Genomic DNA, 18,976 nt, shown 5'->3' on the forward strand with positions numbered 1-18,976 from the left:
CTTAGTTTATCAGCAAACTTTCTGATCCAATTTCCCACATTATCATCCAGATCATTGATATAGACAACAAACAACAATGGTCCCAGCACTTATTCCTGAAGCACACCATCATCCACTACCACTTTCTGTCTTCTCCCATACACCCATTATTAAATCCAGTTTACAGCCTCTCCATGGATACCTAGTGTCTGAACCTTCTGAATTAACCTCCCAAGTGGGACCACATCAAAGGCCTTACTAAAGACCATGTAGACAATGACCAAAGCCATTCCTTCATCTACTTTCTTGATAACCTCCTCAAAAAACTCTAAGATTCATTAATCATGACCTACCATGCACAAATCCATGCTAACTATCCTGCTATACACCTCTCTCTTCTTAACCAGACCGCCACTATCCCTTGAAACCAAGGTTCCTTATGCCTGTAAATTTTTCCTTTAATCCTGACAAGAACATGCAAACTCTCACAATTTTGCTTTTGAAGGCCTTCTATGATAGTAAACCCGTGCTGTCAAGACAGAAAGTACACGGCAGAATTACAACATACAATACAAGTTTATTAAATTACGCTAGTGGGAGTAAGGTATAGCAGGTTCACGTAGTCACGGCCTCCTTAGTCAATATCGACCCTCACTCAAAGATCACAGTGAAATGGTATAGTATTTAAAACATATTTTGGTGGCATATCTCTTACTTTGATAAACATATGTCTTTAAATTTGTTTGAGGTATTGTTACAGTTCCTTGTTAATATTTGAAATTGTGGATCTCTTAAGAAATGTAAATTACTGGCATTAAACAGTTCCCCGCATTATCAGTTAATTTTGTTATAAACAGTTCAGGTAATGTCTAGAGCACACATGTCAAACTTTGGCCCGCGATATAATTATATTTGGCCCGCAAGATCATATCAAAAATGTATTAGAGGTGGCCCGCTGGCCGCCGCGCCAGTATAGCGCATGCACAGTAACCGCTGTGTCCCAGGGTGAAAGAGAGAGAGAAAAATCCTGGTCCTTGAAAAGTAGTGGTGGGTGGTTTTATAAACACGCTGTTGTGTCCCCCCACCCATCCCCCCACCGCAGTGCGGCCTGGCCGGTGTCAGGGGAAGCCAAGGCCACTTCCCAGCGCCCGGAACCCCAGTGGCACAGCGTTTCTTGGAGCTACAGATGGAGTCTGGACGCCAGAGGGAAGATTGGGGCTCCCCGCCGGGCGATGGGGGTGCCAGCTGCCCTGCGCCTTCCCACCGGACCAGCGGCGGGTGCCCGGAGTACACGTGGAGAGCGAGGCTGGTCGGGCAGGTAGGGTGGAACCCCCCCCGCCAATCTCGGGAGTGGTGTGGGCTGGATCGGGGTTAGCCGCGCTCACCTGCTCCTCCACCGCTGACCGGGATCCCAGCACGGTCCTGAGTGCGGAGACTGCCCTGGAAAGGTCCTGGGACACTGGCACGGAAAGAAGAGCAGGGTCCATAGAACATGACAGATCAGAAACAGGCCCTTCGGCCCTTTGACTCTACCTCGTGAAAACCCAACACTGGAGAAACTCAGCGGGTTAAACCGTATCCTTTATCCAGCAGAGAGGTACCTGACAATGTTTGGCCCTTGATCCCCCTCATCAATGTATGAGCGAAAGTCTGTGGTTCTCGTAAAAACACCAGAAGGGAGAAACTCAGCAGGTCAAAGGGGGATCCGGGAGAAACTCAGCAGGTCAAAGGGGGGTCCGAGAGAAACTCAGCAGGTCAAGGGGGAGGGGTCCGGGAGAAACTCAGCAGGTCAAGGGGGGTCCGGGAGAAACTCAGCAGGTCAAGGGAGGTCCGGGAGAAACTCAGCAGGTCAAGGGGGGTCCGGCAGAAACTCAGCAGGTCAAAGGGGGTCCGGGAGAAACTCAGCAGGTCAAGGGGGGTCCAGCAGAAACTCAGCAGGTCAAAGGGGGTCCGGGAGAAACTCAGCAGGTCAAGGGGGGTCCGGCAGAAACTCAGGGGGGGCCTGACCTCGCCAGGACCGTTGCCCACTACCCCTACCTGCCGCAAGCCGACCCGCGACTCATGGTGACGGGGCCGCTGATCCGCCGAGATGCCGCCCTGCAGCGAGAGCCAATGCCCCCGCACTGTCGTTGTCCAACCCGATCGCCCGCAAACCCCGCCCTCCCGCACACAGGCCTGAGTAAGTATTATGAACTTTAATTTCAGGAAAGACTGGATCGTTACATGGCTAGGAGGGGACTAGAGGGGTATGGACCGGGTGCTGGTCAGTGGGACTAGGAGGGTGGGGATTTGCTACGGCATGGACTAGTAGGGCCGAACTGGCCTGTTCTGTGCTGTAAGTGGTTATATGGTTATAAAACGATCTTCCAATAGTTTCATGTCACAGTGATAAATATGTTCCTGGTTAAAAATGGTCCTGCACCTGAATACAAGCTCATTAGGCATAAAACTTGAAAAGTGTGTAAATCAAAGGATATCTGTACCAATGGAACAAGGGCATGGCAAATAACCCTGCTAGAGTTCATGCCCACAATCAGTCACCCATTTGATTGTTTCAGGAATCATGTTATTCTCCCACATTCTCAATAGCCCTCAGATTTTACTATTCGACAGCACACTAGCAACATTTGACAAATCCTCTATAGAGAAATATTATTTATTGAATATTTTATTTCTCATTCTGGAAAGAGTTTATTCAAAACTATTATTAAACATTTATTTTAATAAGAAAAAGTTTAACATTACATATGTTGAAAAAAGAGAAAACATGCAGATGTTGTTGAAAATTTTCAAAAAATATTTAGTTTGGCCCTCAACTTAGGCCAAGTTTTTAATTTTGGCCCTCCGTGAATTTGAGTTTGACGCCCCTGGTCTAGAGGTTTTGCCTTCAATACATATTGAACATCTGTGCTTTGTGTACTCTTGGTTTAAGTTTTAATTATCAAATGTTAATTATTAGTCTGGAAAGTTAATCAAATCTTTAAGGCACTCAAAGCAAAGAAACTGCCATTGGCACCTGACAGAAAGGTGGGAGTTTTCTATCTTCTGTAGTAGTCCCGACAAATTGCCTTGCAGTCAGCCGTTTATGAATGGGAAACAGCTGTGGCTGACTGGGAAGGTGGTCTGACAATGGGAGAACAGGTTCTGTCAGATTAATGCTTCTGTCAATCTGTTTAACAATGCACAGTTTAAAATGGCCTCAAACTGTTAGTTTAAATGCTAGTTTAGCTGTCTGGAAAAGCCAGTGAATCTGCTTTCAGTAAGCATGAACTGTTTTTTTCCTAATATTGGTTTTAAGGTTAGAGAATTCCGTATTTAATAAAGACAAAAATCAGTGGTACTTTTCCTCAGTTTCTGGGTGACTTAAAAATAGAATATTTCACACTTCCATATACTGAACACATCCTTGCCAGAAAACAACTTATCCCAATCCATTCTTCCTATATCCTTTCTCGTTTCCACAAAATTTGTCTTTCTCCAATTTAGCATCCACGAGGACCAGACCTATCCTTGTCCATAATTAACTTGAAACTAATGGCAGTATGGACGCTGGACCCAAAAAGATCGCTTACACATACTTCTGTCACCTGACCTATCTGGATCCCAAAGAAGAGATCAAGTATTGTAACCTCTCTTGTTGGTACCTCTATGTATTGATTATTAAAACTTCCCTGAACACATTTGACAAACTCCAAGCCATAAAGCCCTTTTACAATACAGGATTCCCAGTCAATATGTGGAAAGTTAAAATGTACTATCACAATTTTCTGTTTCTTACATCGGTCTGCTATCTCTCTACAGATATGCACCTCCAATTCTCTCTGACTATTGAGTGGTCTATAATACAACCCCATCAGTGTAGTCACACCTTTCCCATTCCTCAGCTCCACCTTTGTAGGCGAGCCCTCAGGTCTGTCCTGTTTAAGCACAGTTGTGATATCTTCCCTGACTAGTATTGCCACTCCTCCCCCATTCATCCCTCCCTCTCTATCACGTCTAAAACAATGGAACCCTGGAATCAAGCCACACTTATAGAAATAATATCATAATCCCACGAGCCAATCCACGTCCTAAGATTGTCTGCCTTTCCGACAATACCTCTTGCATTGAAATAAATACACCTGAGAACATTTCAATCACATAAAAACCTTGGATTTCTGTCTTTACTTGTAGTCCTCGCATGATCTTCATCCTCCTCCTCCTCCTCACTATCTGCTCTAACACTCTGGTCCCCATCCCCCTGCAAATCTAGTTTAAACCCTCTAGAGCAGCGCTAGCAAGGATGTTAGTCCCCCTCCAGTTCAGGTGCAAACTGTCCCATTGGAAGAGGTCCCACCTTCCCTGGAACAGAGTCCAATTGTCCAGAAACATTAAGCCCTCCCACCTTGACCATCTCTTTAGCCACATATTTAGCTGCATTAACCTCCTGTTTCTAGCCTCACTAGTACTTGATACAAGTAACACTCCTGAGGTTGTAACTCTGGAGATCCTGCCTTTCAACTTGTCACCTAACTCCCTAAACTCTCTTTGCAGGACCTTCTCACCCTTCCTATCCACTTGATTGGTCCCTACATGGACCATGACATCTGGCTGCTCACTCCTCCTGAGAATAAGGAGAACTCGATCCAAGGTATCGCGAGCCCTGGCACCAGTGAGGCGACAGACCATCCGGGATTCTTGATCTCTCACACAGCAAGATCTGTCTTATCTGTCCCTTCTAACTATTGAATCCCCTATCACGACAGCTCACCTCTTTTCCTCCCTTTTCTTAGCCACAGGACCAGACACCTGATCACCATAGCTTGTGCCTGGTAGGTTGTCCCTACCAACAGTATCCAAAATTGTATACTTATTATTCAGGGGAATGCCTATAGGGGTACCCTGCACTGCGTAACTTTTCCCTTTCCTAATCATCACCTATCTACCCTCCTCCTGCCTCCCTGCCTCATAGGTGTGATAGTGTCCCCGTAACTCCTGTATTTTCACCCCCTCTGCTTCCTGAATGTCCTGTAGTTCATCCAACTCCAACTCCAGCTCCAATTCCTTAACTCGATTTGTCAGAAGCTGCATCTGGATGCACTTCTCACAGATGAAGTCATCAGGGATACTGCTGGCTTCCCTGACACCCACATTATTCAAGAGGAACATTCCTCTGCCTTGGCTGCCATATGCACAGTCTATCTCTCTCTCTCTCTAACTCTATTCTTATTCTAATTTCTAAAAGATTAAAATTGAACTTCCCCATCGAGTCCGCTGCTCCTGCCGGGCCTCTTCTCACCCACTGCTCCACGCTGCTGTTCCAGCTCTTGCTTTAACTCCTTCTCTCGCTGGATAATAGTAGCATTTAGTGTGGAGAAATTTGCTTTTTGGCCTGGATATTTTGTAGATATTTGACAAAGGATTGTGCGAAACAGTGGAATATATTGAAAACTTTTTTGTTCACCCACTGTGGATGGTAGTTTATTTTTATTTCCTTTCTGCCATACCTTAACAAAACAGAGGACATGATTCTTTGGGAAATCTTGTTTATATTAACATAATCTATACCAATAATGTTTCTCTCCCTCATGGTCCATAACCCTCCATTTTCTTGTATCAATTTGCATATTCAAGAGTTTTTTTTAAATATCCTTTATTGTATCAGCCTCTACCACCACCCCTAGCAATGCATTTCAGGCACCACCTCTCTTTATATATTAAAAAAAACTTACCTCTGACATCTCCTCCTAAACTTCCACCACTCACGTTAAACAAATGTCCTTTGTTACTGACAATTGACGCCTTGGGGAAAGGTGCCGGCTGTCCACCCTATCTATATCTCTCATAATCTTGTACATCTCTATGAAGTTGCTTCTCATTTTCTATTGCTTCAAAGAGAAAAGCCCTCGTTTGCTCAACCTTTCTTTAAAAGACTGCCTTCCAATTTAGGAAGCATCCTGGAAAATATCTGCCCCTCTCTAAAGCTTCCACCTAGATCCTATAATGAGATGACCAGAATTAAACACTGTAGTCTAGCCAGAGTTTTAAAGAACTGCAAAATTATCTCATTGCTCTTGAACTCAATATCCTGACTAATGAAAGTCAGCACCATCTGCCACCATATCAACTTGCACGGCAACCTTGAGGAATCGATGGACTTGGGCCACAAGATTCCTTTGTTCCTCCACACTGTTAAGAATCCTGCTATTAACCTGTACTCTGCCTTCATATTCAATCTTCACACTCTTCTGATTGAACTCCATCTGCTACTTCTTAACCCAACTCTCTATTCTCTCTGAATCCTGTGACATACTTATGACATACCTTCTGCATTATCCACAACACCTCCAATCTTTGTGTCGTCTGTAAACTTACTGACCAAACCCTCCACAACTTTGTAAAATCACAAAGAGAAGGGTTCCCTGAACACCCTGTGAAACCTACTAGTCCCAGACCTCTAGGCACATTTGACTTCCTCTACCTATTGTAGGAAAACAAATTTCAAATTCATGCAGCCAAGTTTCCATGGATTCCATGCCTTGCGACTTTCTCGATAAGCTAACTACCTTATTAAAATTCATATTTACCACCCTACCTTCATCGATTTCTTTTGTCAGCTCCTCAAAAACCTCAATTAGGCTGACCTGACCCTCACAAAGCATTGCTGACTAATCCTAATAAGATTATGCTTCTCCAAAAGCTCATAAATCTTGTCCTTAGAATCCTTTCCAATAGTTTGCTCACTGCTGAAGCACTGGTCTCTAATTCCCAGGATTCTCCCTCTTGCCTTTCTTGAACAAAGGCATTGTTAGCGCATCACTACTGTTGAACCAGTATCCCAGGTTCGAATCCGGCGCTAAGGATTTCAGATTTATTGTCAGAGTACATACATGACATTCATATACAATCTTGAGATTCCTTTTTCCTGCAGGCGCAGAAGAATTACCACTAATTAATTGGTAGTGCAAAAAATAACTACACAGCATCAACAATCAAAAGAACTGTAAACAGATACCAAATGTAAACAAACTGACTTGTGCAATACAGAGAGAAAAAAAGAAAATCAACAAAGTGCATAAGTAAAAGTCCCTGATTGAGTTTGTTGTTGAGGATTCTGATAGTAGAGGGGTAGCAGCTGTTCCTGAACCATGTGTGTGAGACTTGTGACACCTATACCTCTTTCCTGATGGCAGCAACGAGAACAGAGCATGTGCTGGGTGGTGTGGGTCTTTGATGATTGCCACTGCCCTTTTGTATATTGTCCACTTGTCTCTCTGATTTCTTCTGGGTGGCTACCCAACCTTCAGAAAGAACATGCAAGGACTGTAGGTTAATTGATTTATTTGGGTGGCATGGGCTTGTGGGTTGGAAGGGTCTGTTAAAGTGCTTTATGTCTAAATTTAAAAGTGGAACTGCACCTGCCATCCTCCAAACTTCCAGTACCATTGCTGTGGCCAGGGAGGAATCAAAGATCATTGTCAATACCCCAGCAATCTCTTACCTCACTTTCCATAGTAACCTGGGGTGCATCTGGTCCTTGGGATTTGCCTATCCAAATGTTTTTCAGAAGTTCCAACCCTACCTCTTTCTTGCGCTCACGTTAGCTGGCTCTACTCTGACCTCGCATTTGTTAAGGTCCATGGTGAACAATGAAGCAAGGTATTCATTATGGACCTCCCCACCTCCAGGCGTGTTCCCTTTTTATCCTTGAGCGGTCTTACCGTCACTCTTGTCGGCTTTCTGTTTTGCATGTATGTTTCGAACACCTTAGTGTTATCCTTCATCATACGCCGAGACCTCTTCTAACTCTAAGTTCCAACCTGGTCACCATATAATTCTGGGCCCTGCCTGATTTTTTTTTTCAAACCTTTTGTATGTTTCCTTCTTCCTTTTCAGCCATGGTTCCTTTGACATCCTTTTCTGGTCTCTTTGGAACAAACCTATCCAGAACCCTGTGGATGTAGTCCCTAAACATCCTCCTTTTGTGAATATTTTAAATAAATGGATTCAGGTATTAATGTGGAAAAGCAGAATATGTGATGTGTGTTTTTACTGTATTATTAGCAAAAAAAATGGCCACTTTTCCATCCAGTCCTTGTTTGCTTTTATGGTCCATGGTTTTGATTTTTCGGCTGATTTAGAAGACAATCACATGGAAAAGCAAAGGCTTGTTAAGGATGACTAGCAGATAATAATTGTCCACTTTTGACAAGGTGCTTCACGGTGGGAGGGCTGATCTATAAAATTAAGGATTGTAAACAAAATTGCCTTTGCCGTAGCAGACAGGATAATTGGTGGTGGGGTGTTTCTCTGACTAGAGGTCTATGACCAGTAATATTCTGCAGGGATCATTGCTCCAACCTCTGTTGTTTGTGTCCTATACCAGTGATGTGTGCAAAAATGAAGATGTGCAGCCAAAATAAAAATTAGTGGAGTTGTGGATAGTGAAGAAAATTGCCATAAGGTATAACTGTGTAGGTTAGTCCAAGTACAGAGTACATAATAGAACCTAGGAGTCCTGATGACCACAGGGATCTTGAATAGCCCATAGCTCCCTGAAAGTGGCAGCACTTAGCATGGCATGCTTCATCTATAAAGCCATGGAGAATAAAAGTCTGGAAGTTCTATTGGAGTTGTATAAAACTTTGGTTAGGCCTCATTTAGCATATTATATGCAATTTGGGTCACCACATTACAGAGGCTTTGGTGAGGGTGCAGAAGAGAATCTTCAGAATTAGAGAGTATGAGATACAAGGATTTATATACAATTATGAGAGGCACAGAAGGGGTGAATAGTCTTCCAGGTTTTACTATCCTTCCTACATTTCACAATACTTTTAAGGTTTACGTCAACTGCAACTTTAGAAATTGTACTTTGTTTATCAAGTCATCATTATAATTTTAAAAATGATGTTAATACTGATCCTAGAACTTCACTGTACCTTTCCCTCCAGTCCTAAATCAGTCAATTTACTACCCTTTTGTTCAGTTTCCCTTCATCTTCCCCAGGGTGAAGGCGTTAAATACTAGAAGGAATAGCATTAAGATAAAATGGAAGAAGTTGATGGGAAATTTCAAGGAAGGTTTTCTTTTACATAGAATGGTAGGTGTCTGGAATGCACTGCCAGGAAGGTGGTGGAAGCAGATGTATAATGATACTTAATTAAGATGTGTTTAGGCAGGCTTGAAAATGCAGGTAACTGAGGGATATGAATTACATACAGACAGGTAGGATTAATTTGGCATCATGGTCAGCACAGATATTGTGGGCCAAAGGCCCTGTTCCTGTCATCGTTTATTTCTTCAGTGTTTAATTTTTCAACCTTCCCTTCTAAATTGTGTCCAGCATCCAAGGGCATCCAAATTAATTTAGCGATTTGTCCTAGAAAACAAAATTTAATTTACACTGAAGGGATGGCAAACCAGACTTAAGTTTTTTGTAGCTCAAGCACAGAGCTGAGATTCATGGCAAATGCTGAATGCCAAGTGAGGATTTCTTGATTAGCCAGAGCATCAAAAGTTATGGGGAGAAGGCAGGGCAGTGGGGCTGAGTGGGAAAATGGATCAGCTCATGATTAAATGGCGGGGCAGACTCGGTGGCCTTAATAGCCTATTTCTGCTCCAATGCCTTATGGTTTTAAGGATATTGAAGGGGCCCTGACATAATGTTCCCAACATTCAGAGATGGTGCCTGAGGACTGAAAACTTGCAAATATTATACTCTTGTTCCAGAAAAGTGTGGTAATTAAGCCCAGTAGCACACAGCAAGCAGTCAGATTAAATTTGTTGGTGGGGCAAGTTGAAGAAACAATCATGAAAGAATTTGAGTTAATTGGTTAAGTGTGAGTTGATTAGAGAATCCCAGTATAGATTTGTTAAAGACAAACCTTGTCTAACTAACATACTTTTTGGTAAAATACCAGTGTTATTGAGGGAAATAAGGTTCATGTATAGAGAATAACGGAAATTTGTCCTTGCAAAATTCACAAATCACCAACCGAAAGTTTCAGAAACTGAATAAAAATTTCTCTTACATACCTTGTGTGGTGGGGGGAAAGGGGGCAATAAAATAAAGATTTTCTCAACTTGCAACTTTTGTGTGAAATCAGAAAACAGAACAGGGGTGGGGGGTCACAGAACATTTACGGAAAATATGTCACAAAAGAGGTTTATTATCAAGGTTGGAGTCCTGAAATGAAGGGAAACTGAACAAAAGGGTAGTAAATTGACTGATTTAGGACTGGAGGGAAAGGTACAGTGAAGTTCTAGGATCAGTATTAACATCATTTTTAAAATTATAATGATGACTTGATAAACAAAGTACAATTTCTAAAGTTGCAGTTGACGTAAACCTTAAAAGTATTGTGAAATGTAGGAAGGATAGTAAAACCTGGAAGATTATAGTCAGGCTGTTGGGAGTGGGTTGATGAAATTTGATGCTTTGCAATTATGAGCCCACTTGTGAAAGAATGGTGACATTTGAGAATATATATGTACAATTTACAGAAAAATGGAAAGGCAGATTGAGGAACTGGTTTGAAAAAAAATGTCTGGGACTCTGGACTTAATAAATGAAGGAGTAGAGTTCTAGAGCAAGGAAATCATGTTGTATGACTGGGTCCAGAATGCTTCACTTTAGAAAATTTAAAGAAACACATGCCAATGATGCCCTCCTTGAAGCTTTCTCAGTATTCATTTTCCTTGCTTATTTTCACTATGGATATCCAATCTCCATGCTGCATCAAGATGGATTTGAAATCCTTAGCTTGTTCCTTGAACCAAGGCCCAACCAATCTAATTCCATCTGAAGGTTGAACTTGGTGACAGTAGGTGACAAGTGGCAGGCTTTTTAAGGGTAGAGGAATAGAGTGATCTTCGGATCCAGGACTATAGATCCTTCCAGGTTGCAGCACAAGTTGATCAGGTGGTTAAGAAAGCATATGGTGTGTCTGCCTTTATTTGGAGAATTGAGTTTGAGAGTCTTGAAGTAATGTTGCAGCTCTATGAAACTCTTGGAGTATTGCATTAAGTTCTGGTTGCCTCATTACAAGAAAAATACAGAACATTTAGAGTGGGTGCAGAGATTAACCAGGGTGTTGTCTTATGAAGCAATGTTGATGGAGCTAGGACTTTTCTCTTTTGAAGCAGCGAAGGATGAAAGATGACTGATGATTTAGTAGACGTACGCAAGATTAGGGGCATAGATAGGTGGACAGTTAGTACTTTTTTTCCGAGAATGACAATATCACATACAAGAGGATAACTGTTAAAGGTGAGTGGAGGAAAGTTTAATGGAGATGTCAGAGGTAATTTTTTTTTTTTTACACAGTGTGGTGAATTCTTGGAATGCAATAGGGACATTTAAAAGACCCTTGGGTCAGCACATAGATTTAAGAAAAATAAAAGTTTATAGGTGTGACTAGGCAAGGATTAGATTGTTGTCGAATAGGTTTGCATGGGGCAGCACTATGTTGTGGGCTGAAGGGCCTATGCTGCAATGTTATATGTTCAATTTTGCTCTACCTGGCTGAACTTATTCTTGCTTTGTTTCTCCTTTAACTGCTTGCTTTCAGTAGACGATAGTTAAGGGAACCAACGCACATATCTCTATGGGTTTTGTGGAATGGTCCTTGTTTCAACCACAACCCAGGTCCTCTCCCTTGCCTCTTTTCCCAGTATTTTAAAGTCTGTATTTTTGAAATCTAAATCTAAACTTGTGTGTCTGCTGTGAATTCTCGCCCACTCTTGCTTTCATGTTATCCATTTCTGACTGCTTTCTTTTCTTGACTTCTCTATTTTCCTGACCCCTTGTGTTCTGCTGCCAAGTGAGGATGCTATCATCTTGGGCATGGACATCCATGGGTTCACTAATGTTTTTTAAAAAAAACCCCACCATACTAAAGGCAGTTTAAAACCTGGATGAGGCATTTGTAATAATGATTGAGCAATAGGATCCCTTGAAGGACTGCTGTCTCCACTCCCTACTCTCCTAGGTATGCACCAGTTGTTACAGCAGTGCTACCATTTACTTCCATAATTTCCATCAGCATTCATGAAATGCTGCTGTTATATTTTGTTGAAATTCAAAAAGAAACCAATTTTGTGGCACCCAAATTCACTCTCCCATTTCTAACATTTACTCTTTCAATTCTTACAGCACCTACAGGAAATGTAACCAATCCATATTCCTTCCCACAAAAACACAGTCCAAAGCAATTCTTCCAGATAATGTAAGAATTCACTTGTATTTATTCCAGTTTAGTGTCCTACATTTGCTACTTATATTCTGGTATTCTCTTACATTCTGGTATTCACTACATTGCAAATTGGGCGGTTGCTTTGCAGAACACCTCCCATTCAATCCCCAAGGTGATCCTGAGTTTCCTAGTGGCTGTCAGTTTAATTCCCCATCCCATTCCTGACCTTATCTTTGGTATACTTTTCCAATAAAGTTCTGTCTAAATTCAAGAGACAATATTTAATCTTTCTTTGAGGATCCTAAAGCCTAATGTTAAATTGAGCAGTTAATCAACATTTTCAACTTTCTCAAGGGTGGCACATTAGCGTAGCGGTTAGCTCCAGCGATCAGGACCAGGGCTCAAATCCTGTGCTGTCTGTAAGGAGTTTGTAAATTCTCTCCGTGTCTGCATGGATTTTCCCTAGGGGCTCCGGTTTCCTCCCACTGTTCAAAACGTATCGGGGGTGTAGGTTAATTTAAAAATGTAAAACTGAGGTATGGTGCTGCAGAGGTTTGTGGAATGTTCCAGACAATGTTGATCTTGAGGTGACACGGGTTAATGAACTTTCATGGTTGGGGATCATTGATCTAGGCTATCGGCTCTGGTTCTCTTTCAGCATGTGTTTCCTGGTTGGATGAATGCTTCCTGCATGATTTGGTTTTGTTTGATAATTTCAGTATCTGCTATGCTCTGTCTCTCAGTTTCAAAATTCTTTTATTTAACCGTATATTTTGGTATATAAGTCGACCAGCAGATAAGTTGGGTCCCATTTTCAGCCTCAATTTCATGGATTTATCATATGTTGGGCATACAAGACTACCCCCCAGTTTTCTGCAAGGAATGTGCCAGAGACTGGTGTCTGGGCCTTCCAGCAACAACCCAATTGGTACAACACCCCAATCACCAAGTAACAAAGCTGTACATTAAGCAAGTCAAAGAAAAAAGTATTTAAAAAAAACTTGCCTCTGCCTCTATAATTATAGAATGTCTGGGTGGGTTATGGCGGTGCCCGGCGGTGGGGAGAAGCTTCTGGGTGGTCTTGTATGCTGAATCTACGTTTAGCATTTGTTTAGTTGAAATTAAGGTCTCAAAAGTATATCTGGCATATGTCGACCCCTCCCTCCCGTTTTTGAGTGATTTTTGAGGGTTTCAAGACTCAATTTAAATGCCAAAATAATTAGTCATTCCTCTCTCCATTTTTGTTTGCATCTTCTCCAGACACTTTAGCTGCCATTTAGAAGACTTGAACACTTTCCGAGTTGATCTCAATCTGTATTATGCATTTTGATTATTTGGTTTCCACTGTGACATTGGCATATCCTTTGTAATCTTCTCTGAAGATTAAAAGATGCTAGCTTCCTACTGATAGATTGTTGACCTGCTTGTCTTTTTGATACGATATGTATCCTTGGATGTTGAGCTCCCAGCTGTGATCCACCTTCAGCCACAACTCTGTTATGCCAACAACATCCAACTTGCTAATTTCTAATTGCACTTTAAGCTCATCAATTGTTCTGTACAGTGCATGTACTTTAAATGCAGTGCTTTCAGTCCTGTATGCACCACTCTTTCATATTTGTCTCCATGCTGCCTAAAGTTAAATTCTCACCCCTTTCTGAATTTTCTGTCCTAATTTATTCTGTAGCCTTCAGTAACCTCTCCTGCATTCTCCTTCCTTTGAGTTTTATCTATATTTTTTCAAATCTGTTGAACCCATCCCCTATTATTGAGTTTTAAGCCCTATTCACAGCCTTGAGTATGCAATTTGCCTGGAATTGCATACCCAAGACCTAGCAGATAGAACCCATCCAATTAGAACAGTTGTCTTTTTCCCAAATACAAATTCAAACCCAACTTTTTTTGTTCCACTTTAGTTTAGTTCTTTACTGCTCAAATTACCTCAGGAGAACGTCTTTCCTTATTCTACCTATGCTGTTGGTACCCCCATGGAGCACGTCATTTGGGTCTTACCACTCCCTATCCAAAATCCTCTGCAGGTCAAGAACCAAGGCAGGAAGCATGATGCTGATTTTCCCAGTCTTGCCAGCATATTGAAGTCTTGCAGCCAAAGTATATTTGCTTTTAATTGGTAGGCAAGATTTCAGCTTACTGGTCCACTAATTTAATCACTGCACTGTGGTTCCTGGCAAGCAACTTTCTCTTTAATGAACAGAATGTGAAAAGAATTTTGTGCACGATTTCTGTTTACTCCATATGTTAAGTAGTTTTAAAGTGCATTTTTATTTAGCTATTGACCTTTTCATGTTGATTTTTTTTTCCTGTCCAGAATTGTATATCTGAAGACCATAAGATGTAGGAATATACATTAGGAAGGCATTGATACATAGTTTCATAAATGCTATTAAATTTAATATACTAGCTGATCTTTCCCAGTTGTTTGTATTTGTAACAATTTCAGATTTTTATCAATATCTGAATGTTAACACCATGAACAAAAATGTGTTAAATTACTAACATGAAAATTGTCTGTGTTTGTGTTTTTTAGAATATTCCTACATTGGGAGTCAGCGCTGTTGTTCTGGCCACACATTTATGTGATGAAGTCAGTTTGGCTGGATTTGGATACAATCTGAGTCAACCCCAGACACCTTTACACTATTATGAAAATGTCCCTATGAAAGCTATGAAAGCTCAAACTATGCACAACATAGAAAAAGAGAGGAGTTTCCTGGAAAAGTTAACTAAAGAAGGGATTGTGACAGATCTCAGTGGAGGGATTCACTGCAAATTTTGCATTTAAAAAAGTGCAACTTTCTGAAAGTTTACATATCTTAATAAAGGTGTTGGGGCTGAAGGTTAATTTGGGTGTAAATTTGGCAGAACTGACTTGTGATCCAAAATGGCCTGTTACTGAGCTGCATGTCTATAATTTAAAATTAATGATAAAAAATGCCCTTCCAGGTAAATACTTCATTTGAAGACTGTTAGTTTTGACCATTTCAGTGTTGCCATTAAGAAAAATATTGCAGTCTTGAACGTTCTTAACGAGCATTTTCACAGAATACTTTTTCATCATTCATCAAATGAAGAAAATGTAACTTTGAACAAAATTTTTGACTTGCTGACTGAATTTGCATATTGAACTGAATTGAAGTCACCAAGGTTATGGAAGCTGCTCGCTGAAAGGTTTTAAAAGTAGAATCAGATAAAATTGTCATCACATTCATGTTATGAAATGAGATTGCAATGTGGTGTGTCTGGTTATGGACATTAAGGCCAACTTCATATCAATTAAGACGGTACCTGAATTTACATATGGTATTTAAATGGTAATAATGAAATTTGAAATCTTTGCAAACAAGGTTTTTAAGAATTAACATTAGATTGAGAGAAAGGCATCTCAGTACTTCTACAGGGTACATGGCAATTTAAATTCAGTTTTGGAATGTCAAATGCCCATTTTTTGATGGTGTAATCTTAGCATTTACATCATCAACAGGTGTTGTCTTTTTTACAAAAACACGTCCAGTTAATTGACATTCTTTTCAATTCCCAAACTTACAGTAACATTTTAACTCTCTGGTGATGTAGGCACATTAAAATTAAATGTATTTCATGCATCTTGTATGTTGAGTTCATGCGTGCCAATGTTAATTTTATCTCCTGTAATTTATGTGAAATATTGTGGAGTGAGAATGGTTTTTATTATAGTGGAAAACAGTTGATAGCAAATCAGCTGTTTGTTTTGCATCTTGTTTGAGTTTGTGTATGGAACAGTAAATGTAAAGCAGACTTCAGGCAAGTTATCAATTGCCTGGTACCACTATTACATTCAATTTTGCAAGCCTAACCAAGTTACTGGTGAAAGGTTTAAAGATTTCCAAAGAAATTTAGTGAATGTCGTTGTATAGTATATATGTAGACAATAAAGGAGGATTTAAATTTTCATAATTTCTGCTTCATGAAGAAATCTTGGGCAATTAAATCTTAGTTAGCCACATGGTTTTTAATTTATTTTATGCAGATGTATTACTGCAAGAACAAATACTTCTCAGTGTTATTTATTTTACACCACACAATGTTAAATGCACAAGTTTTCTTGAAAAAAAATTCATTTATACTTCTGACTGGATGAAAAATGCATATTATATTCAACCTGTTGGAGGATAATATTTTGGGCATTATTTATTGACTTGGCAATGATAAAATCCTCTTTTATACTTTTGTAAATTATTTAGAGGCGATAATGAAATTTCTGTTCATATGAGAAATTTGGCCATGTGAGTTCTGTGTGACAATGAAAGAATATTTTCACTTAACATTCCTCTTCTATGAAATTTACAAAAGTCACCCTCATATTTTCCTTTGTCTCTTTAAACAAATGAGGGAAATAGTTTGCAATGTGTGTATAATAATAAACTGTTAATTTAATCTTCAAATTTCTGCTTTAGTGTAGATGCTATTATTGGAACTGTAATCAATACATGTGGAAATTCCATTTAATGGAAGATGAAATTTGTACCAAATTATTTTGTAATCAGTCAATAATAGGCCATTGTAAATTGTGCAGAATGAAGAAGGGCTCTTCCACTGGATGAGCAATGTATTTCAAGAAAAAAATCATAAAGGCAAAGCCTGAAAATATTTAATCTATACAACTTAGAAGCCAATACAGTTTTTCCTGGTATTCCACTGTTTCATATATGAAATAACTCTTGTACATTTCACTGTTTCACCTTTGAGAAGCCTATCTCACAGTTGTCCATTTTTGCACTTCCCTATTCCGTGCATGAACCGATGGTGAAAACTGTTACTGATTGTTCAATACTCATTTGTAACTTGAAATGTGTAGTCTTACTTAGCATGCTTTTGTGATAACTAGGCTGTGATAACTAGGCTGAAAATCATTGCACAGTGTTCTTGATTATTTAGCTTAAAGCCTTTTATTTAATAAATAAATTCTAAATGGACTTTTTGTTTGAATTGCCTGGTCAACGTCATATTACAATTTCACTGTTTATTGTATCATAGATCACAAAATAAGTAAATATTCCATTCTGGGAATCTTTATATTTCTAGATAAGAAAATATATGCTTTGGGCTAACTTTTTTTGGAAAGTGTTATCATTTGTATTAATACAAAAAAATAATTCAGTAATATAGCAATTATCATAAATCATACACAATGATACAGAATTTTTTAAAATAATTCTCCCCAACCTCCCTCCCCCAAAAGAAAGAAGAAAAAAATGAAAAGAAACAACTACTTCTACATGTATAATATTATTAGGATATATACTATTCATTGATTATTTTTATAGCTTCTAATTGAGAGGGGTGAGTGAAATGGAGAAGGTGGATGGAATTCTATTCATAAAATCCGGTTTCCAAATTAAGAAAGAGTTAAACATTTTTATATAGACTAATTTTTTTCTAAAGGTATACAATTTTGCATTTCAATATGCCATCTGCCCAATAATATCACATTTTCCATGTTACCGCTATACATTTCTTTGCAGTTGCTATTCCTATATTTAATTTTTTTTCTTGATATTTATCCAATTTGTTTTATACCTTTTTAATATATATTCCCAAGTAAAAATATTCTTGGATTTTTTTTTTATTTTTGTTTTCATAATTTTCCCTAATCGTTCCAAAACCTTTCCACTTTTTCATAGGACCATACCGAATGTAACAAAAAAATCTTATTTCCTTGGTACCTCGATAACACTTATCTAAATAATTAGAATTGTCCATTTATCTGAAGTATAATATAATTGATGAAGAAAATATATTGAACAATTTTATTTCTAGCAATAATTGTATTTGTAACACAACACAATTTTGACCCTATTTCCTCTTGAATTTGTATATTTAGATCTCTCTTCCATCGTAATTTTGATTTATATAAATCTTTTTTCCTTGTAATTTTATATATGTATTAATAATACATTTCTTAACCATAAGTATATCTGTTATTCTTACTACCTTCAATTGACTTTGTCCTGGGAATCTCAAGTCTGTTCCTGATTTTTTTTTAAGATACAATTTTAGTTGATGTGCAAAAATTGTATTATTTTGTATATTTATGTTTTAATTGCTCAAAAGTTAAAAAGAATGATCCTAAAAAACAATCTTTTATCCTCAGTAAACCTTTACTGAACCAACTATTAAATAAAGACTTCTTCAAAGTAGAAGGAATAGGTTGATTTTGTTTTAACAACATTTTAGGTAGTTGATAGCCCTTGATGCCTCTCTCCATATGAATTCCATTCTATATTTTTAGTATATGTTTTAAAATTGGTATTGTAGTGGGCGCAGTGTGGTATCGAGAACCGCCACCATCAGTTCACACACTTAACCTAACACATCGCGGGCTAGCAGTGCTGGGCCCCAAAGTACAGCGAATAGATCAGATGAAGCCCCTGCCTAAAGTTGCAGGGCACTAATAACTCATAGCTTTAACCTGCTGGTCCACAGGACCAGCAGCTGTTCACTAACAAGCTCATTAACAGGCAGGGAATAAAAGGTTTGTCTGTCTGCAATAAACCAGTCTTGAGTTGACTACCTTTGTGTGTGTGTGTGCCTTTATTTAGTAGCATCTAAATAGTAACAGTATATCCATATTTCCTTTAAACAGTTCATTCCATTTGTACAAAATTTGTTCTGGATCATTTCTCCAATGTTATTCATTTCAGTCTGAACCCAAGCCGATCACCTACTTGATAAGAGGGGGACAAAAATCTCAATTGAGCTGCTTTATAATAATTTTTTAAATTAAGTAATCTTAGTCCACCCTGATCAAATTTCCACGATAA

General features: G+C 39.3%; 1 protein-coding gene and 1 long non-coding RNA gene across 9 annotated transcripts in view; one reads left to right on the plus strand and one right to left on the minus strand.

Annotated features, from left to right (window-relative positions):
* st3gal5 (ST3 beta-galactoside alpha-2,3-sialyltransferase 5) overlaps window positions 1-17,128 on the plus strand; it is a 127,744-nt gene extending 110,616 nt beyond the window's left edge. For 6 of the 8 annotated variants that reach the window (XM_069923663.1, XM_069923665.1, XM_069923668.1 and 3 more), the window contains one exon: window positions 14,704-17,128. In XM_069923663.1, the coding sequence (XP_069779764.1) occupies window positions 14,704-14,958 (255 nt within the window). In that variant the 3' untranslated portion in view covers window positions 14,959-17,128. Of the gene's footprint in view, window positions 1-3,465; window positions 3,599-12,115; window positions 12,189-14,703 lie in introns of all 8 variants that reach the window. The other 2 variants (XR_011353288.1, XM_069923664.1) reach the window with 2 other exon arrangements.
* LOC138757040 (uncharacterized) overlaps window positions 1-18,976 on the minus strand; it is a 31,493-nt gene that overhangs the window by 7,689 nt on the left and 4,828 nt on the right. The window lies entirely within an intron of this gene.

The sequence above is a fragment of the Narcine bancroftii genome, chromosome 3, assembly GCF_036971445.1.
Source record: "Narcine bancroftii isolate sNarBan1 chromosome 3, sNarBan1.hap1, whole genome shotgun sequence".
NCBI classification, from domain to species: Eukaryota; Metazoa; Chordata; class Chondrichthyes; order Torpediniformes; family Narcinidae; genus Narcine; species Narcine bancroftii.